This window comes from Alosa pseudoharengus, unplaced genomic scaffold (assembly GCF_046254945.1).
Source record: "Alosa pseudoharengus isolate Yale_2024_CS ecotype anadromous, Long Island Sound unplaced genomic scaffold, YU_APseudo_1.1 YU_APseudo_1.1_scf_9, whole genome shotgun sequence".
NCBI lineage: Eukaryota > Metazoa > Chordata > Actinopteri > Clupeiformes > Clupeidae > Alosa > Alosa pseudoharengus.
This window is the reverse complement of record NW_027468881.1, coordinates 12,900,515-12,924,015: the sequence shown is the minus strand read 5'-3', so window position 1 is coordinate 12,924,015 and position 23,501 is coordinate 12,900,515. Positions and strand designations below refer to the sequence as shown.

At 41.7% G+C, this 23,501-nt stretch overlaps 1 protein-coding gene across 2 annotated transcripts; it reads left to right on the top strand.

The window, feature by feature from the left end:
- The first annotated feature begins 407 nt into the window (after positions 1 to 407).
- Positions 408 to 23,266, top strand: tmco4 (transmembrane and coiled-coil domains 4). 2 transcript variants are annotated; one of them, XM_076276406.1, is made up of 14 exons: positions 408 to 522; positions 1,195 to 1,345; positions 1,502 to 1,676; positions 1,890 to 1,917; positions 2,047 to 2,176; positions 2,746 to 2,843; positions 3,266 to 3,409; positions 3,718 to 3,837; positions 15,625 to 15,789; positions 16,112 to 16,248; positions 17,333 to 17,417; positions 17,694 to 17,811; positions 17,937 to 18,054; positions 22,273 to 23,266. In XM_076276406.1, exons 1-14 carry the CDS (start codon positions 477 to 479, stop codon positions 22,993 to 22,995), a joined length of 2,238 nt encoding a protein of 745 aa, XP_076132521.1. In that variant the 5' UTR covers positions 408 to 476; the 3' UTR covers positions 22,996 to 23,266. The 2 variants fall into 2 exon arrangements, with proteins under 2 accessions (XP_076132521.1, XP_076132522.1); XM_076276407.1 differs by lacking the exon at positions 1,195 to 1,345 and having other exon boundaries at positions 454 to 522.
- Positions 23,267 to 23,501: the final 235 nt, after the last annotated feature.

Here is a 23,501-nt window from a genome sequence, read left to right as displayed (position 1 = left end):
TCCTGGTGCATCTGAAGTCTCAGATGTAAAACATATTAGGTGTTGTAGCGCGTGCACATCACATCTTCACAGAAGACTTTTAGTAACACCTGGTGGCCGTTATTGGTAACGCTAGGCCTATATTAAATTTAAAAATGTAATGCCTATATAAAAAATGCCTATATAAAAGGCTTATATATATATATATAAAGTAGCCTATGAAGTAACCCACCGCAAGAAAGCTCAAAGTAGGCGAATCAGAAAATGTACTGAAACTGTTTTCTTGTCTGCCGCAGCAGCACCACGTAGGCTACCAAATGACAACAGAGAAGGGGGTGGGGCTTCAAGTTCGAGGGGAGGAAGCTGGGTGCCGAAGTTTCTGATGAACTTCCCCCGCTGACGCTACAGTTCAGTTCAGTTAGCAAAGGGGCTAGTTATTGCAATGTTGCGACACATCAACAATTGTGAATGTAGTCAACAGGCCCAGCTCGCTTAAAATGAATTCACCCAAAAGGACAGATACTGATCCAAAATTAATTGCAGGTATGGTCACAATTTTATAAGGCATGACTAGTTGCGAAACATTGAAGCTTGAACGTTCAGTCTTGTGGTTTGCACATTTGGAACGTTGGCGTATGTTTTCCGTGTCATCATTCACAACAATTTTTCTGAATAATTGCGTGTTATTTGTGTCATGTTTGGCTCGGTAGCTGGAGATATAACGTTAATGTTAAATTTAAACCATCTGTCACTCTGGCTGTGGCCAAAGACAGACCCATCAACGGTGAAACAGGGACGTTTTAGATAGATCGATAGATAGATAGATAGATAGATACTTTATTGATCCCTAGGGGAAATTCAAGGTTTTGATTTAAAGTTGAGTGAGTGTTATGTAACTTATGTGCTAATGTGTAACCAAACCAAATGATAAGTTGCCACACTACGTGAATGCACTGTCAATATGCGGACCTAACCTAACAGGAGTCTATTTAACTTTTTGAGAGTTGTGAGGTAGGCCTACTTGCATACTCCTGCTTGCCTTTTTAAATTTCTCACGCCTATGCATGCATGTCCTCTATTAGGCTAGTTACTTGTTTCACTCTTTCTGTCTTTATCTGTTGACGTTTTCAAATGTCTTGCCTAACCTCACAACATGTCCTGCAATCAAAGCAGGACATCAATATCTCACAGCCAGTTGTCAACCTTCTCTGACAGATTCAGGGGAAGCTGAACCCAATCATAGCAGTCAGCCTCTCTCAGGATCAGATGGGGTGGTTGGCAGGCAACTTAGTGAACCTGGGCGCTTTGCATATGCTGGTCTGTGCGGAGTGTCCCTGGGCAAGTTGTTCCCTGGACCGCATCAGAGGTAAAATATCTCGCTGGCTGCTTCACTTTACACAGCCCCTTTTCACCTGAGCTACTTGCATTGCATGGCCATGTAAGGCTTGTAAAAAAGATATGGTTAAAGGGTTGCAGTGGAGGGTGTTCATTGGTGTTGGTGTGTGGCATTTTGTGGTCTCAGGAGCTTCCGGGAGCAGTTTCTGGAAGGCCTGGTGCAATGGCTTGGCCTGGATGAGTCTGTTATGCCAGTCATGGGAGCCTTTCTGTCTGGCTTGGGGTTCGAGGGGAGCGACACCTTCCTCTCCATTCTGCAGGAAGAGCCCCTGCTGAGCACGGGAGCCTTGCCCATCACTCAGGTGGCCCGGCCTACCAAAACTCAGACCTCTTTCACATTAGCATGATCTCAATTTATACATTTTATATCATATATTGTAAGTGGCTGTAAATAATGGTATACACTAAGTACGTATTTTTTTTATTAGCTGGTTTTAAATGTACATTTACAGTCACTTGTATCCTGTACGAATTGTATTTAATTGTGAATCAATGGTGTCTTCAATCTTCCACAGGACCTGGTGTCGTTTTCTGTGAAAGATGGTAAGCGAATTATGAAGCCAACATGGAAATAGTGTGCCGTCCATAATCTCTCTAAAGGCTTTAATAATTTGTTATGAATTTTGAAGGTAGGTGAGTATTGTTTGACGTGTTGCTGCCTCTCTCTTTCAGGTCTGTATGACGCCAGGGCCCGAGTTCTGATCCGCCACGTCAGCTGCCTGCTCCGCGTCTTACCGCAGCAGCTGGAAGACTTTGAGGAGACCATAGGAGAACGTCTCCGGGAGAGTGGAGAAGAAAGCGAGTGAGTGAGAGCCAAGACGTCTCCAGAATAGCGATGAGAGGGGATTCGGGTTCAATATATGTGTTTCTTTTATGATGTTTGTTGTTTTCAACCTTCAGACAGCACATGTAATCTCCTCAGACAGCTCTGGTGTGCTTGCTATAGTGCCTCATAGCCAGTGTGGTGTCATTTTTATTTTTCAACATCTAACAACATGAAACTGCTACTGTGCTTTCAAGAATGGTGATGGCTCATTAGCATTTCGATAGAGTGCAATTGTTGTGATATCTGTTCAAATTGATTTACCCTCACACAGTATGTGTTTATCTGTATGTTTGTAGCTGTGCAATCTCGGGTGTTTCATTTGAATTAAATTGTGGTTGTTTGTGATTTTGTTGCTTTCCATGAGGATTTGCTTCAGCTGTAAGTATTAGTGGTTTAGGGCTGTTGTGTGCCTCTTGGCTTGTTACTGGAAACCCAATTAAGTGATTGTCTTATTTTCTAATTACAGCCTTTGTCTTGTGCATGTTCAGCCGTTTCATCATCTCCTCTTCTCCTCCCCCCTTGAATCCTGTTTCTTTTTTTGACAGGGAAGAATCTTCAAGGCGACAAAAGAAAGAGAGAGGGCGTAAACTGCGACGGTACTTGCTGATTGGTCTAGCTACTGTTGGCGGGGGCACTGTGATTGGTGAGCATTAGAGTCCTACACACTGTCTCACTACTGTTTGCAGTGCACACTTAAGATTAAAGATTCATATCAGCCATAGGCAGGCGTCTTGACCTCTATTCTTTGAGCAGCTCAGCTAAAGCTCATATTGTGTATACTTAGGTTACATTATTGCCCCGTCACTGGACACACGTGTGTGTAATGTGTGATTGTTGGAACTCTTACACATGCTTCTGTGCATATGTGATTGTTTAAGGATGCTGGGCTGCTTGAAGGGAAAATGTGTGCTGTGCTTAGCCTAGCATGTGTACTTAACCTTGCAATGTTGTTTCTGGGTTCGATAAAAGCATTTGCTGGATAAAGAAGTTAAAATACAGTGTGTGTGTGTGTGTGTGTGTCTGTGTGTCTGTGTGTGTGTGTGTGTGTGTGTGTGTGTTCTTGAGGTGTGACGGGTGGACTGGCGGCGCCCCTAGTGGCAGCAGGTGCAGGTGCCGTGTTGGGCGCTGGCGGGGCGGCAGTGCTGGGCTCAGCCACGGGCATCGCCATCATTGCGTCCCTGTTTGGCGCAGCAGGTGCAGGACTTACCGGTGAGCTCAACAAAGACGGGTCCCTTCTTCCCTCTCTTCTCCTTTCATCTTTCCTCGTTTGCCCATTTCCTCATGAAGCCCACTCAGCGGACTCAGAGCCCAGCCACTCTTAGAGACACTTCACCTCTCACTATATTTCTCTAGGTTACTCTATCAGTCTTCGTCTCTCCATACATCTTCCCTCCTCTGTCAGTTTAAAAACATGGTCAGTCTTACAGCCTTTTTATGTGTCCAATGTGTTTTGCTGATGGTGATGATTATGATGATGATGATGTTGTTGTTGTTGTTAATATTTTTGTTATGTTTAGGCTACAAAATGAACAAGCGTGTCGGCGCCATCGAGGAGTTTGAGTTCCTGCCGCTGAGCCAGGGGAAGCACCTCCACCTGACTGTGGCTGTGACTGGCTGGCTGTGCAGCGGCAAATACAGTGAGTGTCCGCCTGATGAACCCCCGCCGGTCGGGACGGGCAGATGTTTACATGGCAGCTAATTAGCATAGAGTATTCATGAGAGGCAGAGGCACTCGCACGTCCCCATCTGGGCAAGGCGCATAAATTGCTTCAAGTGTGGAAGCCTTATTTTTGAAGGTTAACCTAAACAGCAGCACAGATGCCTGTGAGGTGGTAGCAGTGCTTGTACAGTTTTTAATGGTGCCTTAGGTATATTCACAGACATTTTAACAGAGGCTCTTAAAGAAGGCTCTTAAAGAAGCCCTATGCAGGTCTGGTTATTCCTTCGCTGTTTCTGGGTTTTCACCTGATTTGGGCTCGCATTTTTTTACAACATAGCTCCCCCTGCAGCTTCGGTAGCAAGTGACTGCTACGCTAAACCCCCACTAGCTAGCGAGCTAGCAATCAAGAAACCAAGCTAAACACATACAGGGCTCACAATAAAACGGTCGAGCAAACACATTGTTCAAGAGACTATCAAATCACATTACAAAAACGAAGTTCACCCAAGGGTAGGCTACTTACAATTTCAACAGCAACAAAGCCAAGTCGGAGTCCATTTTGCAGTCTTCTTAGAAACTACAATCTGACTACATTTTCGAGGCGCGATTGGATACTTCCGCTGAGTTACATCTGGATGTGTTCGGACCGCGACCAGAAAGTTGCATATTCGTTTTTTCCGCGGAGAAGCACTAAGGGGAGATGAAGCACCCACCAAACGACCCAAAAAGTGTTGTAGAACCATCAGAACGACTCTCAACCTGCATAATTAAGGTCATTTTTGCTAAAATTGTTGCATAGGGCTTCTTTAATAAACATGCACTCTTTTTGAGTCCCTACATTCACCAATGCCATAGCCATCCTTGAAATCACAGCTTTGCTAATACTTTAAATGGAGATTTTTCTCTAGTGAAATTTCTCTAATAATAAATGCAAATAAAATGAATTAATACATACAGCGGGGAAAATAAGTATTGAACATGTCAACATTTTTTTTTGGTAAGTATACTTCCAGTGAGGCTATTCGCATGACATTTTCACCGGACATTAGTATTAACTTAGGTAATCCACACATATATAAAAATCCAAACATCAATGTCTAAAAGTAGAGTTATGAGTAAAAAGGTGGAATGGCACAGGGGAAAAAGTATTGAACACGCTAAGAAAAAGCAGTACACAAAGGCAAGGAATGGCAAGGAACAAACTGGATTTTATCAGTGATTAGAGAAATTATCCCTCCTATCTGTGCAAATTGATATAAGCTGGGTTAGTACATACTGGTGGGCTATAAAAAGGTTTTTTGTTACCAAGGTGTCACACAAGAAACATTTCATGATGGGTAAAAGCAAAGAGCCCTCCCAAGACCTTTGCAACCTTATTGTTGCAAAACATATCAATGGAACTGGTTACAGATGCACTTCAAAACTTCTGAATCATCCAGCAAGCTGTATTGGAGCCATTATCTGCAAGTGGAAGGAACATCACTGCATCATCAACTGGCCATGCACAGGATCTCCTTGCAAGATTTCTGACCAGGAAGTCAGAAGGATAGTCAGAAGAGTAGCCCAAGATCCAAGGACCACTCAGAGACAGCTCCAGAAAGACTTGGAGGCAGCAGGTACAATTGTTACAGAGAAAATCATAGGTAATACATTCCACCGCCATGGCCTCTATGCACCCTCATCCCTATATTGCTGAAGAAAAAAATGTCAAACCTCGTTAAAAGTTTGCTACACAACATTTGGACAATCCTATGAAATACTGAGAGAGCTGGTGAGAGCATAATTGAACTTTTCGGATGTCTACATCAGATGTCTACATACACACCATATTTGGAGGAGAAATGGCACTGTGCATCACCCTAAAAATACCATACCAACAATGAGGTTTGGAGGTTGTGGCATCATGGTGTGGGCTGTTTTTCATCTCATGGTACTAGCAGACTTCATTCAGTTGAAAGAAGGATGAATGGAGTCATTTTGTTCCGGGAGAATCTTTACATCCACCAGGATGATGAGGATGAGACATGGCTAGACCTTCCAGCAGGACAATGATCCAAACCATTCAGCAAAGGAAACTCTCATGGGCGGACTGGCCATATGGCATACAGGGCATTTTCCCGGTGGGCCGACGCACCTTTTGGGCCGATAGAATGGGCTATATAGCCTATATAATTTAATTATTTTGGCCAACGATCGGCCCAAAGGATGGACAATCAGCGGCCCACTGGTTACATTTCCATATTGACACTCGACTGATCCAATAACAGCTCACGTCAGGCCCACCCCTCGCATTTTGGCCCAGAGCCAGGATTTTGTGAGCCATCAGAAGTTAATCGAAGTTGCCTACACGAAATTGCGGCGGATGCCGGTAGTGACAATAGTGCAAAAGTAACACCAATGAAAATTCAAAAATACAATATTGCAAGTATAGGCTAGTGACAAATGGTCAGAAAGGGCTTTAGTTTTTGAGATACCCCTACCGGAGGTAGAACTAAACCCAACAATGTTTTTCCTCATCTCTAAGGTCTCCCATATATGAAATGGATTCTTGGCAAAAAATATTTTACTGCTAAAGATTGTTAAATTAACAGATATTGTTATACACCCCAAAACCAAAAAAGGACTAAAATATAGCCTGTCCGTATGGGAGTTAAGGCATATAAATTAGTGCAGATCAATCACACAAGCTCTGAGAGCTTTGAAACTTGGCATGTTTATAGTCAGGAAGTTGCTTTACCTACCAGAGAAGACTGGATGTGAATATCTTGATGTATGGAATGAATAGAGACATGTAAACATACACCTAAAATAAGCGGACATGCAAAAAATGAATATCTTTGCAGAATGTTTTCATTTACTTTGCAGCTGCTTTACCACGGATTATCATAGAAACACATATAATGGCTTATGGGAAAGGTGGGGTTGTACTGAATCCAACAATACCAAATATGTAAATATAATATGACAAGTTAGGGTGTTCTGTCACTCAATGTATGAGGTGTCCAAAATGAAAGAAAACGGAACACTGGCAAAGTACAGTCTCCAAGTCCAAATCACATTATCAGTGGTGAGAAGAATGTTGACAAATTCATTGTTACTGCAAGGTAAGTTACATAAGGTAAGTGCTGCTCTATATTTACATTTGAGAGAAAGTGGAATATCACATTTAATGATACATTTCATATGTTCCAGTAATAAACAATTCATATGAAACACAGATCCAATTGAATCAGATTAACATTGGAATGGAACACCTTTATTAAAATATTTATATTCACTTGAACTTTGTTTTGGTAAAGTCATTACTGAATAGCTGAAGTAGCTAAACAGTTCGTTGTAGAAGCTACTTTCCCTAGCTAAGAAAGTACTTAGCCCTCTGACCAATGTTGCATGTGTAATTCAACTTGATTTGCATTTCAATGAAAATTCTGAAATGTATATCATTTTTCCTTTTCACTAGTCTTTTGAATTATGGAGAATGTCTTACAGGCATTGGATCCAAAGCTTTGTATCATTTGTGGGAAACATTTTGAAAAGGGCAAGAAAAAAGATCCTTATGTCCAAAACACCACAGTAGAAGGCCTCCAACGCATACTTACCCTTGCTCAGCAGAGAGAGAGATGGTGATGTCCATAAAACTCTGGCTCCATATACAGATGATATTTCCTCCAAAATCAAATTTGCATATCATGTATCATGTAGAGTGAACTACTGCAGTAAGACAAAAATCAGTGACCAGCAGCAAGTTGCAAATGTTGAGAGTGAGAGCACATCTGCACCAAGAAGGCTGAGTTGAAACAACATAATTTCAAATACTGAGAGATTGTTTCATTTGTGGGAAGGCCAGCTCTAGATCAGAACCTCTGACGGCCATTTCGACTGGTACAGGGGCAATGTAAATTATAGGCCAAGTATACTTGCGTATACAAGGAATTTGGTCTCTGCATTTATCCCATCCGTGAATTAGTGAGCACACAGTGAACACAATGAGGTGAAGCACACACTAACCCAGAGCAGTGGCGCTCGGGGAGCAGTGAGGGGTTAGGTGCCTTGCTCAAGGGCACCATGGATGTGGGCATGGGAGAGCAGTGCTCAACCACTTCCCCCGCCTTTTTTCCCTTCTGGGTCTGGGATCGAACCGGTAACTCTTCGGTTACAAGCCTGAACCCCTAACCAGTAGGCCACGGCTGTCCCCAGTACCAGAGACAAGGTCCTTCGGGCAGCTTCTGAAAGGCTTGATGAAGATGTACATTCAAATTCTTTCATGCCCAGATCTCTTTGCATATGATGCCAAATACCATAAAATGTGCCTAGCACACTACATCTCTAAACAAAATACAACAGCAGCCATAGAAAAGAATCAAAAAAGCAGACAAATGTCTATAACAAAGCGTTTATTAAGCTCACTGAAGACATTGATAAAACAGTATTGTCCAAAGATATAAAAGTGAGGACTCATTTCTTTGACTGATAGCTATGACAACATACTAAAGACCATTGCTGAGCAAGAAGATGTGTCTATAGTTCAACACAAGAAATATAGATCCTGGAAACTAAAGGAAAAGCTGATACAGCATTACAAAGACAGGCTTGCATTTGTTCCACGTCCAAGACAGTCAGATCTGATCTGCTCAGATACTGTAGTATGACCATATTGTGCACTGAGGGAAGCTGCTAAACTCACAGAAATAACAGTAGACAGAGACTACACTTCCACAGACAAGTCAGAGTCTTTCCGAAATCCAAATATTACACAGGGCTGCAGACATATTGAGGAAAAGCATGGATCAGGTAGAGCATGACAGTGAGTAATATGTCAGCAGTGACTGTCTATTATGTTTCCAATGCAGCAAGTACAGTATGTACCCAACATCCTGTATGACTTTGTGAACTGGTGTGTTGATTAACATGCCCACAGAAATTACCAAACATGTGATGATGACCCAGCTTCAAAGGAGAATCTGTGTGTTATCGCAATTTGTCATGATCTCATTGAACAGAGCTGTCACATCCATACGCCAATCACACTGGGACTTCCCATTTTGATACATCATGAGTTTGGTAGTAAGACAGTCTTCAATGAGCTCAGTGCAATGGGACACTGTGGTTCCAATACAGAAGTTAGGCACTTCTCACATCTGTTGCAGCAGACCAGATATCAAGGACAGAGAGTGGTGTCTACATCCCAACTGGCCCCACTGGAGTTGCTGAACATGGAATTTGTGATGCAGCCATCAGCAACTTTGACCAAAATGAAGACACCCTGGATGTGAAGCGTAAAAGAATGGACAAAATGTACCTGTAAAGTTTATCTCCATCCATTCATATCAATCATGTTTAAGGTGGTGAGGGACCTCTGAACCTGAGGGAACCTGTGCTAGGCATTTATCTGCTGTGGAGACTTGGCCTCTTCGGAGCACAACAGACGTCATAGCATGAGTTGTACACTTCCCATCCAGGGTGTCTTCATTTTGGTAAAAGTTGTCGATGGCTGCATCAACAATTCCATGTTCAGCAACTCAAGTGAGAATAGTTGGGATGTAGACACCACTGTCCTTGATCTATATTTCTTGTGTTGACACACCTTCTTGCTCAGCAATGGTCTTTAGTATGTTCTCATAGCTATCAGTCAAGGAGTTGAGAGTCCTCACTTTCATACCTTTGGACAATACTGTTTTATCAATGTCTTCAGTGAGCTTAATAAAGGCTTTGTTATAGGCTTTTTAAATTTTTTTCTATGGCTTCTGCTATATTTCATTTTGAGATGTAGTGTGCAAGGCATTTTATGGTATTTGGTATCATGCAAAGAGATCTGGGCATGAAAGAATTCGAAGATGTACATCTTCATCAAGCCTTTCAGAAGCTGCCCGAAGGACCTTGTTTCTGGTACTTGCGACTGTTCCAGTCGAAATGGCTGTCAGAGGTTCTGATCTAGAGCTGGCCTTCCCACAAATGAAACAATCTCTCCGTATTTGAAATTATGTTGTATCAGCCCTACTCAGCCTCTTGGTGCAGATGTGCTCTCACTCTCAACATTTGCAACTTGCTGTTGCTCACTGATTTTTGTCTTACTGCAGTAGTTCGCTATACATGATACAGTATGAAACTTTGATTTTGGAGGAAATACCATCTGTATATGGAGCCAGAGTTTTATGGACATCACCATCTCTCTCTCTGCTGAGCAAGGGTAAGTATGCGTTGGAGGCCTTCTACTGTGGGGTTTTGGACATAGGGATCTTTTTTCTTGCCCTTTTTAAAATGTTTCCCACAAGCTTTGGATCCAATGTCTGTAAGACATTCTCTATAATTCAAGAGACTAGTGAAAAGGAACAATTTCAGAATTTTCATTAAAATACAAATCAAGTTGAATTACACATGCAACATTAGTCAGAGGGCTAAGTACTTTCTTAGCTAGGGAAAGTAGTTTCTACAACTAACTGTTTAGCTACTTAGGGGTGAAGTAAGCAGTGTAGGCTCTACTGTCCACTGCTGGTCTGGACAGACAAAAGCTAACAATATTATTTTCCATTATTCAGTAATGACTTGACCAAAACAAAATTCAAGTGAATGTAAATATTTTAATAAAGGTGTTCCATTCCAATGTTAACCTGATTCAATTGGATCTGTGTTTCGTATGAAATGTGTCATTATTAAATGTAAATATAGATCAACATTCTTCTCACCACTGATAATGTGATTTGGACTTGAGACTGTATTTTGCCAGTGTTCTGTTTTCTTTCATTTTGGACACCTCATACATTGAGTGACAGAACACCCTAACTTGTCATACTATATTTACAGTGCATGAAAATGCACTGTACTGTTCTTCCTAGGCATTTTATTACAGTGCATGAAAATGCACTGTACTGTTCTTCCTAGGCTTCTTATTCTTCTTCTAACGCAATTAATGCAGCTTCAACCGCTTAACGTAGAAACTTCATTCAAACTATGTTACGTAGGTCTTACTTAGGACATGGGTGCTTTGTATTTTTCAGCTTTGTAACTTTTATACTTTTTAAACTATTAATTAAAAACTGTTCAAAATTTCCCCATAGACTTAACATGGGCTGATGACATCACAATAGAGCCGTTAAGCAATTAGAATCCTATGGCAGGTGTTCGGGCCAGCTGCATCAACTGCCAGTCTCAGGCTTTAAGCATACAAACTGGCCCTATTAAGACTACACATCCTGTTCAACTGCTTCCTCTGCCAAAAACTGTTTCAAAATAAAAGTCCTCACTACAATATTTCACTGTTAAACAATTTAACCCTTTAAACTACTGAACTTTTATCTGTTCAGCCATTGTAACTGTTACTTGTCATCAACTATGACTCCTACCCACTGTAGCTAGTTAGCTAAGATAGCTAAGTAACTTGGTTAGCATAGTTAGCATGCTAGCATGTTAGCATGCTAGTTAGCATGCTAGTTAGCATTTTTAGCAAAACTGTTAAAAACGATTAGCTAAGTTAGCTAAGTCACATGGTTAGCATAGTTAGCATGCTAACATGTTAGCATGCTAGTTAGCATTTTTTGCAAAACTGCTAAAAATGATTAGCTAAGTTAGCTAAGTCACATGGTTAGCATAGTTAGCATGCTAACATGTTAGCATGCTAGTTAGCATTTTTTGCAAAACTGCTAAAAATGATTAGCTAAGTTAGCTAAGTCATATGGTTAGCATAGTTAGCATGCTAGCATGTTAGCATGCTAGTTAGCATTTTTTAGCAAAACTGCTAAAAATGATTAGCTAAGTTAGCTAAGTCACATGGTTAGCATGTTAGCATGTTAGCATGTTAGCATGCTAGTTAGCATTACTGTTAAAAATGATAAGCGAAGTTAGCTAAGTCACATGGTTAACATAATTAGCATGTTAGCATGTTAATTAGCATAGTTATCATAACTAATAAAAATTATTAGCTAGGTTAGCTAAGTCATATGGTTAGCATAGTTAACATTTTAATATTGTTAGCATGCTAGTTAGCGTAGTTACTTGGTTACCATTATTATCTTTAACATAGTTAGCATAACTACTAGCAAACATTGGAGCCATTCCAACTGTTAGTTATCGTCAACTATCTGCCTAAATAATTTAACCATTTCAATTATCAACCTATTTAACTGTTCAGTCATTCCAACTATAGTAAACCTTATCTACCAAGCAAATAATTTAACCATATGAACTCATCATATTTTTGCATTTTCATGCACTGTATTTCCTTCAGGAAATGCTTTTCTAGTTATACTTCTTCTTCTAACGCGTTTAATGCAGCTTCAACCGTTTAACGTAGAAACTTCATTCAAACTTTGTTACGTAGGTCTTACTTGTGTCATAGGGGCTATGTATTTTTCAACTTTGTAACTTTTATACTTTTTAAACTATTAATTATTAACTTTTAAAAAATCCCCATTGACTTAACATTGCCCTTTATGACATCATCGCAATTAGAATCTTGTGGCAGGTGGCCAGGCCAGCTGGCCCAACTGCCATTCTCAGGCTTTAAGCATACAAACTGGCCCTATTAAGACTACACATCCTGTTCAACTGCTTCCTCTGCCAAAAACTGTTTCAAAATAAAAGTCCTCACTATAATATTTCACTGTTCAACAATTTAACCCTTTAAACTACTGAACTTTTTAACTGTTCAGCCATTGTAACTGTTACTTGTCATCAACTATGACTCCTACCCACTGTAGCTAGTTAGCTAAGTTAGCTAAGTAACTTGGTTAGCATAGTTAGCATGCTAGCATGTTAGCATGCTAGTTAGCATTTTTAGCAAAACTGCTAAAAATGATTAGCTAAGTTAGCTAAGTCACATGGTTAGCATAGTTAGCATGCTAGCATGCTAGTTAGCATTTTTAGCAAAACTGCTAAAAACGATTAGCTAAGTTAGCTAAGTCACATGGTTAGCATAGTTAGCATGCTAGCATGTTAGCATGCTAGTTAGCATTTTTTATAAAACTGCTAAAAATGATTAGCTAAGTTAGCTAAGTCACATGGTTAGCATAGTTAGCATGCTAAAATGTTAGCATGCTAGTTAGCATTTTTAACAAAACTGCTAAAAATGATTAGCTAAGTTAGCTAAGTCACATGGTTAGCATAGTTAGCATGCTAGCATGTTAGCATGCTAGTTAGCATTTTTTGTAAAACTGCTAAAAATAATTAGCTAAGTTAGCTAAGTCATATGGTTAGCATAGTTAGCATGCTAACATGTTAGCATGCTAGTTAGCCTTTTTTATAAAACTGCTAAAAATGATTAGCTAAGTTAGCTAAGTCACATGGTTAGCATAGTTAGCATGCTAACATGTTAGCATGCTAACATGTTAGCATGCTAGTTACCATTTTTTGCAAAACTGCTAAAAATGATTAGCTAAGTTAGCTAAGTCACATGGTTAGCATAGTTAGCATGCTAGCATGTTAGCATGCTAGTTAGCATTTTTAGCAAAACTGCTAAAAACGATTAGTTAAGTTAGCTAAGTCACATGGCTAACATAGTTAACATGTTAGCATTGCTAACATGCTAATTGGCATAACTACTAAAGTTAAGTATTATCCACCTATTTAACCGTTCAATCATTCCAACTATATTAAACCTTATCTACCAAGCAAATCATTTAACCATATAAACTATCCACCTATTTAACTGTTCAGTCACTCTAACTATATTAAACCTTATCTACCTAGCAACCAATATAGTTTGTTTTTACTCTGTATGATATTTTACATCATATTTTTTGCATTTTCATGCACTGTATTTCCTTCAGGAAATGCTTTTCTAGTTACATATTTGGTATTGTTGGATTCAGTACAACCCCACCTTTCCCATAAGCCATTATATGTGTTTCTATGATAATCCGTGGTAAAGCAGCTGCAAAGTAAATGAAAACATTCTGCATAGATATTCATTTTTTGCATGTCCGCTTATTTTAGGTGTATGTTTACATGTCTCATTCCATTCATTCCATACATCAAGATATTCACATCCACGTCTTTTCTAATAGGTAAAGCAACTTCCTGACTATAAACATGCAAAGTTTCAAAGTTCTCAGAGCTTGTGTAATTGATCTGCACTAGTTTATATGCCTTAATTCCCATACGGACAGGCTATATTTTAGTCCTTTTTTGGTTTTGGGGTGTATAACAATATCTGTTAATTTAACAATCTTAGCAGTAAAATATTTTTAGCCAAGAATCCATTTCATATATGGGAGACCTTAGAGATGAGGAAAAACATTGTTTGCAACCCCGGACAGCAAAAGAGTGTCAAATCAATGTTAATTGTTGGTCAGATTGATCAGTTTCCGTCAGACGCCAAAATTCAACATCGATGACATGAGTGGTGGTTGGTCTCTCAAAGTAGAGCGTCGAAAGGGTTCTATCTTGGAAGGGTTAATTATCATGGTAAAGATTGGCTAAAAGACTGTAGACTGACGGAAATGTAGGCTACAAAACATCAAGCCATATTCATGCACAAGCCAACTAATATACGGTAACCTATACGATAGGCCAGGGGTTCCCAAATCAACAATACTACGTCAAATTTAAAAATACATTAAGCTAATCCTAATAATTATTTTAGCCACAAGCACTTTGTGATGGAGCATACAGTGTGTAAAATTACATTTGAGGCTTTCTGCTATATGAGAGCTATCACTCTACTAATATTCCCAGTCATTATCATGGAAAATAATGTTCAGATATGCGGCAAATTATTATAATGGCATTGTATAACAACCCTCATAGTAATGGGTATATTTAAATTTTTTCAAATGTATTTATTTGTTGCTTTTATTTTTCTTTCCAACTTGCTGAGGCCCCCCTGGCACCCCCTCGCGGCCCCCACTTTGAAAACCACTGCGATAGGCTACTGGAAGACATTAAAGATAATGAGTTAATGTAGCTATAATGTTCCAAAATGTACCAGCAATTTAGTATAGCCTACAGGAATTGAATATTTCCAGCATCAGCCCTATTTATTTTGTGTTGTTTCAGTTGTCTTACAGTGATTCTACTACAATCTAGGTAATTTTGCTCTTTACAAATAGGCAAATTCAGTAACTGTTTGGTGCTGCTGTCAGTTGAGCATTGTATAGTTTAAATGTAGCCTATTCAATTATTTGATCAGTGAGAGTGATAGCCAGTGAGGCCTATCACTTTCAGTGCTCCATGACAGTTGAAAATATATGCATATTTAAGGGTAATGCAAAGATTTTGCATTTAATTAGGTGTGCCTGACCAATTTGAGGGCTGCTTGGGCCAAATATGCCAGGGCCGATTTTTGGTCCCAGTCTGCCCCTGGAAACTCTCAATTGGTTTCAGAGAAAGGAAATCTAGGCCCTGACTTCAATTCAATTGAACAGTTTTGGACGTTAACTAAAGATCATGATTCACAAGAGGGACCCCTGGAATCTTCAATATTAAAGGACTATCTGTTTAAAAGAATGAGCCAAAATCAGCCAGAATACTGTGACTGATTAGTTTTCGTCATACAGGAAATGCCTTGAAGCTGTCATTACGAATAAAGGCTTTTCCACAAAGTTTTTAAGAAATTTCAGCAGGCGTGTTCAATACTTTTTTCCTGTGTCATTCCACTTTATTACACATAACACATAACACATAATGAAAATTTCATGCAAATAGTCTCATTGGAAGTATACTTACTGAAAAAATTTTTGACGTGTTCAATACTTATTTTCCCCGCTGTATTTTTGTTATTTATAAACTAAATAATATTTCTGATCAATATCACTATCGGTGTGTGTCCCAGGTTCATTCCAGGCCCCTTGGTCCAACCTGGGGGCTTGTGGGGAGCAGTACTGCCTGGCCTGGGAGTCCCGTTTCCTGCGGGACCTGGGCTCGGCGCTGGACACCATCGTAGATGGCCTGGTCAGCATCGTGGCGCAGGAGGCTCTCAAATACACCATTCTGTCAGGTGGGCTTTGCAGCCGACATAGTGCCTCGAAAGGGTTGTCATGGAAGCGAGGGAAAGCGAGTGTGGTGAAAAAATGGCAATTATGTAACGGTGGCAGGCAGGGCGACTGCCTCGGGTGCCGGCACTTGAGGCGTCACCTTGATTTTTACCTCTTCTCATAACGTGGCGGAACATCTCATCCTGGTGCGCTGTGCTCCTTTTGTCTCCAGACCTTGTAGGTGCTGGCTGAGTGATATCCTGTCGGTTTTTATCTCCTGTCTGGTTGTGTGTGCGCATGTGCGTGCGTGTGCGTGCGTGTGTGTGTTTGTGTTTGTGGGTTTAGGAATAGTGACTGCGCTGACATGGCCTGCGTCGCTGCTGGCTGTGGCAAGCGTGATTGACAACCCTTGGAGTGTGTGTTTGAGTCGCTCAGCCGAGGTGGGCAAACACCTGGCCCAGGTGCTTCGGAGCAGGCAGCAGGTAAACCACGGTGCACTCCAATAACAACACTCTTGAATACCCACCTTTAGTGAATAGATTTATTTATATTTTATCCATTTATTTTTTTGTCACTCACTCTGTTCAGCTACTCCTGTCTGTTTTTTTTTCTCCCTCTTTAACATTCTGCTGTCACACCATGGCTTCCGCACCAAACGAGGCTGATGCGGACGCGCTCAGATCTCTTTCATCTCCTCAGGAGACAGCCTTCCTCTTCTTCATTTTTTCCCCTCGCTCCTGTTAAGTTATGATGGTTGTCATGGGAGCGTAGCATGTGGGAGGTCACACGGCCTATTCTGATTCCCCTCAGGACTTCTCTGAGCAGCCAGCAAGGACACAGACTTACCCTGTGATACGTTTGGGGTGGGGATGGGCCTGGAGGAAGAGGAGGGAGGGGGGGGGGGGGTCAAGGGTGGTGAGTGGTGGGCAAGGCCAACAAATGCCCAGACTGTCTCACTCCAGCCCCTAACACTCCCTCAAAACTGCCAAGTCTTTCACAAATGCTGCATGGCAGCCTTCACCCCACTCCTGCCGTTCAGCACAAATGTAACTGTGTAACATAACACTTTTCACCACACTTTGTCACGGCACACACCACCCACAAGCTTAGCTGCTGCTGCTGGAAAACCGTGCTGAAGTTCAAAGGGCAGTTAGTCACCAGTGGCAGAATAAATGTGGTGGATTCAGGCTTCCACGCTGTCTGTTTGAACTCATTCCCGTAGTCGGAATAGTTTTTCCTCCCGGTGCATGTTTGTGATGTGCCGCCGAGCCCAATAAATGTATCACTGCGGGAATAAGAGCCGAAGTGACAGAGAAGGAGGAAAAAAAGTGTCACGATCCAAACGCTAAAGTTCTCACATGCCTTTCTTCTTCCTGCTGTGCATTCATGGGTTTAGTTGTTTGAGCTGCATGCATGGCTTCCCACTGTTCTTAATGAATAATTATGATGGATAATCATTCTAATATGAGCATTCACTGTGGCTTGTAGAGCATGTGTGTGCTCTTAATGACTGAGGTCTTTTAAAATGGCTTCCCTATTTATTTCCATTGCCTTCTCTCCATCAAGGGGAAGCGGCCCGTCAGCCTGATTGGATTCAGCTTAGGTGCCAGAGTCATCTACTTTTGTTTACAAGAGCTGGCCAACGACCAAGGTGCGTATGTGCTGGCTCACAAAAAGAAAATTATGTCAAAGAACAAAAGACAAATTAGAGAGAAAGGCAATTATTTTTCCACGTCCAAACCTCTCTCTCCCTCTCTCCCTCCATCCTTTCCTCTCTCTCTCTCTCTCTCTTTCTCTCTTTCTCTCTTTCTGCCTTACTCACTGTCTCTCACTCTCTCTGTGCGCACTATGTGGGCTGCAAATGAGGGCCTAACCTTTTCGTGAGTGAGGAAGAGAGTGGGAATAAAAGTGTGTCTTAATCCCACAGGAAGTGAAGGTGTTGTGGAGGACGTGGTACTGCTGGGGGCTCCTGTGGACGGATCGGACAAGGCGTGGCAGCAGCTGTCCAGGGTAGTGGCGGGGAAGATTGTGAACGGATACTGCAGGTGAGAGAGGGGGATGGGAAATGAAGAGAGAGAGAGAGAGAGAGAGAGAGAATGTGAGATGGAAGTGTTGGTGCATTGTGGGAGCTCAGGTTGTCTATCTCCCCGGTCTGATTTCTTCCCGGCAGGGGAGATTGGCTTCTTGGATTTCTCTACCGGAGCTCATCTGTCCAGCTGTCGGTGGCCGGCCTGCAGCCCATTAGCCTGAGCGATCCGCGAATCATCAACGTGGACCTGTCGTCCGTGGTGAGTGAGCGAGCCATCGAGGCACAGGCCACGGGACTCTCGATTCGGATCTCCCAGACACGTGATAAATGGTTGTGCCGTTGGTGTTGTTTTGCTGTCTTCTTGATTGTATCATTTGGTGAGCGGATGCTGGGTCTCTGAAACATGAACCATGCAAGAGTGATGGCCTCAGCAAGCGCTCCAAGCCCAACAGTAATGGCCTGGTCTCTGGCAGAGTCCGTTTTCTCACGCAAAAGTGGCATCATGTCCGAGGAAGGGAGGGACAGGTCATGTCATGCCTTGCATTGTATCGATTTTGTTTTCAGGGGTCAGATTTTTTAACAATGCGCACACGTATTGTCATACACAAGAGTACAGCAGTGTACAGCTTAATCGTATGTGATTCATATTGTAATGGCCATTTTATTTGATATTGTCATGTACCAATTTCATGACTTAGTTGGACGACTATTGCCTTAACCCAATAGTGATTTGCGGCTAAGCTCGATGGCTACAGTGTCACCAAGGTTGGCAACTCTCGCAATCGACAAATGTCTCAGTATCTCACGCCACACATGCCTTTTTTCATCAACATTTCATCTTGGCTTCCTTCGTAGCCTATTTTTGAGTTTTTAATTTAAGCTGACAAGGAGATCCGTGCTTATGCACGTTAGCAGGCTCGCCAGCTATGAGGTCCCCGAGGTCCAGACCTCATTTTTTAAGAGCTAAAAATAAGATTTGAAGCTAAATATTAACCTGAATCTTAAAAAAACAGCAGTTGAAAACATCTCTGTGGCAAGTGCGTTCTTAATTCAGTTTTGTGTTAACGGTATCAGTGTCTGCTGTCTCTCTGTGTGTGACGCCATACAGTTTGAAAGGAAAAAAAAAACATTTGGCATGCCCTTGCAGTGATAGACTATGATTAATGTGGAACATGTGCTATAATTAATCAAAGAAAGGGATATGCACCTCCGTTTAGCAAAAAGACTGCCTGTGGTTGTGCTCCTACAAACATGTTGGCACAAAACGTCATTTCTGTCAGAAACCACGCATATGCTTAATGTTTTCTTCATTGTCAACCTGACTCAAGTAATCTATGATGATGTCCATGTTCGGTAGCCTATATGTTTTTCATTGAGTCAAGCGGTGAAATGTGGTAGTCCTTTAATGCATGGGATAATGTTGATGTGAGTCAGACAGAAGACCGGCCAGGCTTTAGTATTTTTGTCTGTCTCAAACTATGTCAAGATGGTGTGTTTAGCAATAAGAATTTGAAACATTTTAAACATTTTAAAGGGTGGTAGGGGCGCTTCAGTTTTTTCTTTGGTCCTTGCTGATAGCATATTTTTTACTACCATATTTCTCTTAAGACTCAGTCAGGACGATGCTATCAGGATCCAGGCTTTATTCTTTTCAATGAGGGGCCAGTGGCCCTCAAGGGAGAGAGGTATATGTTTGGGTCACCCCATCATGGGTTTCCACTAGATGTTCTCAGTATTTCTCTGACTTCTCTGACTAACAGAGACCATATTTAAAGTTACACACAAAGAGAGGGAGTGACCTACTGGTATGAATATGCAAGGTAAAGGTGTGGTGTGTGGGGGATGTGGCCTTTTGGGTGACATCTGGCCAGCTTCTATTGTCTTTTAATTAAAACTACCCCCTTTCCAGGGAAGTCCTTCAGAGGCCTGGACACATGCGGTTCTACAAACATTAACATTTCACACCTGGTGATAGGCAAGAGGCTATAGACAGGCTTTCACTGAATTCAAGGATAAACAAAGGATGCTTGCATACAGACCAAAGACACACACACAGGGTACACATGGGTACAAAATCACAAATGACCATAAGAACTACACAGTATTCAAGTCATAAAGACACATAAAATATGAATACAGAATTATTTCCATCATTGCACAAAACAGACAGCTTGTTGCCTCATTATTGAATGACGAAGAATGAGTCGCATTGTCTACTTGTCTAGACATGTACTACCACAACTACCATGTATTTGCAAAGAATAGCTCTAACCGTTTGTCCATACACATCTTGATGATGTACTGTGCGCCAACCTAACCAAGTTGTAGGATTTGTATTTATGTGCAATGTCTGTTAGTCTTAAAAAGATGAACAGACACTCAAGGCCATTTATTGATAGACCCATAATGGTAAATGACATCCCTGTTGATTTAGGCTACTTATATGAATCAAGGTATGAGACAAAATAATAATGATAATTTTTGTAAAATCTGACTGACTATTTTGAATGTGATACTTTCACTGGTATAATAACATTGTGAGACTGTATCATGATAGACAGCGTGTGCGTGTGCGCGAATGGTATTAGGCCTATTTTGATGAAAATCCAGGGCCTTTTTTTAGTCCCAGTCCGTCCCTGTAGATCTAGAAGCCAGTCCGATTTTACCCTGTCCACAAAATTTGGGGCAGGAAATTTGGGATAGGAAATTTGGGGTTGGGAAGTTTAGTCTGGACTCCCCACTGAGAAGCCTCTATGCCCATCTGAGAGCTGTGCGTACAAAATCAAATCGCCTGGGAAGGTTTTTTTACGATGAGAGACTAATGAGCAACAGTACTGCCTAGTCATTCCCCTCACCTGAGCGCACTTCGGTTGAGTTTGTTTACAACAAAAAGGCTGTCACTAGATAAGCTAGACGTTTAGATTTTGCCATCGCTTCTGTTGTACAAGATATTGACAGTGCCCATAGTCACGTCCCTCTACTGTACCAGACTGGCTGGCTACACCACACTAGATGAAATTCCCAAATTATTTGCATTATCACATTGAAGAGCATTATTCTTATATTGTTGCATTATTTGCCCACAGGATTATACGGAGTGATGAATACCTCCGTATGTTTACTTCTGAGAGGCTCTGTCTGTCTGTGATGCTCTTTTCATATCAAATCATGGTGCCAGTTAATCTAATTTCCAAGCCTTTTGTTCTGTTTTGATATATTTTTGCCTTTTGTTGTGTTTTGACATCTTGCTGGCACCAAATTCAAAATGAGCTTATATTTTTCATGAAATAGTCAAATTTGTCAGTTTCACAATTTGATATGCTGTCCAAGTCGTTTTATAAGTAAATATGGGCATATGAGATTTGCAGATTATCACATTCTGCTTTTATTTACAGTGTCCCTGTTTTCGGAACAGGATTGTAGAATTAAGCAAAATTTTCAATAATGCATCTTCACATCATCCTCTCTATCTGAGCCTGTTACAGATCTGGTTGATGATTGAATCAACTCATGAAATATAGAAATGACTCATTTCTGGTTTGTCACAGGAAACCTTCTCAGCATTTGTGAATTCTTTCAGTACCTGATGTTGCAAGGCAAATGTTAGTGCAAGTGTACGCTACAATAGCCCTGTTTCGTGTCCTTTTTTTTTTTTCTATAGGTGAAAGCTTTTGCATTGTATTCGTTATCTCTGAGGGGTAATTCAAATGTTATCTTGTGAATGGCATGACTAAGTGAAGTGCCTCTGCGCTGGCAACTGCGGACATGCGCTGCATACTAATATGACTTCAGCTATGCCTGATATAGCCCCATAGTCCAGTCATCCCAGACTTTTGGCAATTTCATATTTCAATTTTATATGATTCTTAACGTCTCTCTGTGTTGCACATACACATACACACACACACACACACACACGCACACACACACACACACACCCACACACACAAACAAGCAGTTAATTCGCTACCAGTAAATTAAAAACACGTTTAATTTACACGTTTTTGGGGAAGATAAAATTAAAGACCGCTGCCGTTCACAGCACAGCTGCTCTCAGCTGCGTTTCGCACGCCCCCGCTTGGACACTCCATCCTGCTCATAGGCCAGCACATGGTGAGACAGATCACGTGACTCCCTCAGCATGAACAAAAGACTCCATTAGGCTTTATTGGCAGGAAACACAGGCTCATAAAATTGCCAGGCCAGGGGACCTTGATCTGTACCCCGATGACAAATTCTGCTCACTGAGTGCTCTTTCCCTGTGAAATGCACAGATAACATTCCTTTGTGGGATTGTTTGTAAGTAACAATAATTTTAGCTCAATTTAGTTGACATAAGGCTTAAATGGCTTAAATTTTATGAAAAAAAGAGAGATGTGTCATGTGCCATGACGGCAAAGAATGGAAATGTAAAATGTGATCAGTGTATAACTGATTTATTGTAATTTTTGCTTCTGTGTGTTCTACTACATCCCAGGTGAAAGGTCACTTGGACTACATGCGTCAAATGGAGACCATCTTGGTGGCGGTAGGGGTTCCCACACGTGAGGGGGCAGGCAGGATGCCAGGGTCTCAGTCGCTGATCCTGGGCATGACCCAGGGGGTTCCTGGTGCAAGTGAGGCCCTGTCCGACCCAGTAAGTGGACAAGGCCCCGAGGAGATGCGCGAAGGCACGAGCAGCACCGCGACCACAGACCAGCAACAGGATGAGGAGGGGACCGCGACAACGACGACAGCGCTAGGCAGTGAGGAGCCGAGTGAAGCCGCAGAGGTGACAGAGGATGGCTGGGACATACCAGACATCTCCGACCTGCTGGACTCCCTCAATGACCAGGACGGTGAGATCCTGCACTGTGCTGAAAGGGACGATCATGACTCTTTACTTTGTCCAACCGAGGACGCCATTCACGAGGACACCCCGTGTGACGCAGAGACCTCGTCCAGTCAAGGGGAGGCTGCGGAGGACTCTGAACAGAACTCTTGGGACTGGAGCACCACCAACTGGACCGCTGAACTCTCGCACAGCAATGACGGAGACCAAACACAAACTCCACACAAGTTGTGTGACCAGATGCCCCATGGCAAACCTGCCAGACACCCACACCCATTGGCTGGAACTGGGCTAACTCACTCTTATCATCATCCAATGACAGATCACACAGTGAAGACATCTCGAGACACAAATGACAATATTCAATAATTCAGGGAAACATCCTGGTGTGTTTTTATAGTAATTTAATTTATTTCTGTAAAAAAACAAATCATCACCTGTACTGTAAGTTAACTATATGTGTAGCCAACAATTTAATTTCAAAAAGTCCTTGCCATGTAATGTGAACAGTCAGTATTATGTTGTAGTTGTATGCCATAGGAGGACCAGTGTACCACACTGCCAGTGGTAATTACAGATTGTCAAACCACAACTGAGCTGCCCTTTTGTGAACACAGTGGTAAGTGCTGTCTGCCCGGCTTCAGCCTGTTTATTTTCTCTGCTCTGACTTGGGGGTGGGGGTGGGTGGTGTGTGTGTGTGTGTGTGTGTGTGTGTGTGTGTGTGTGTGTGTGTGTGGGGGGGGGGGGGGGTGTGCGTGTGGGTGTGGGTGTGTGCATGCATGCGTTTACAAGTATGTGCTATTTTGTGTGTGTGTGTACGTGCGTGCGTGCATGTCTGTGTGTGGTTATGTGGTTGTTATGTTAATGACAGTAAG

Coding starts and splice junctions, on each gene's coding strand:
- tmco4 (XM_076276406.1), top strand. CDS start 477: ATGAATTCACCCAAAAGGACAGATACTGATCCAAAATTAATTGCAG. Junction 17,418..17,693: donor AGAGCTGGCCAACGACCAAG/GTGCGTATGTGC, acceptor TTAATCCCACAG/GAAGTGAAGGTGTTGTGGAG. Junction 18,055..22,272: donor ACGTGGACCTGTCGTCCGTG/GTGAGTGAGCGA, acceptor ACTACATCCCAG/GTGAAAGGTCACTTGGACTA.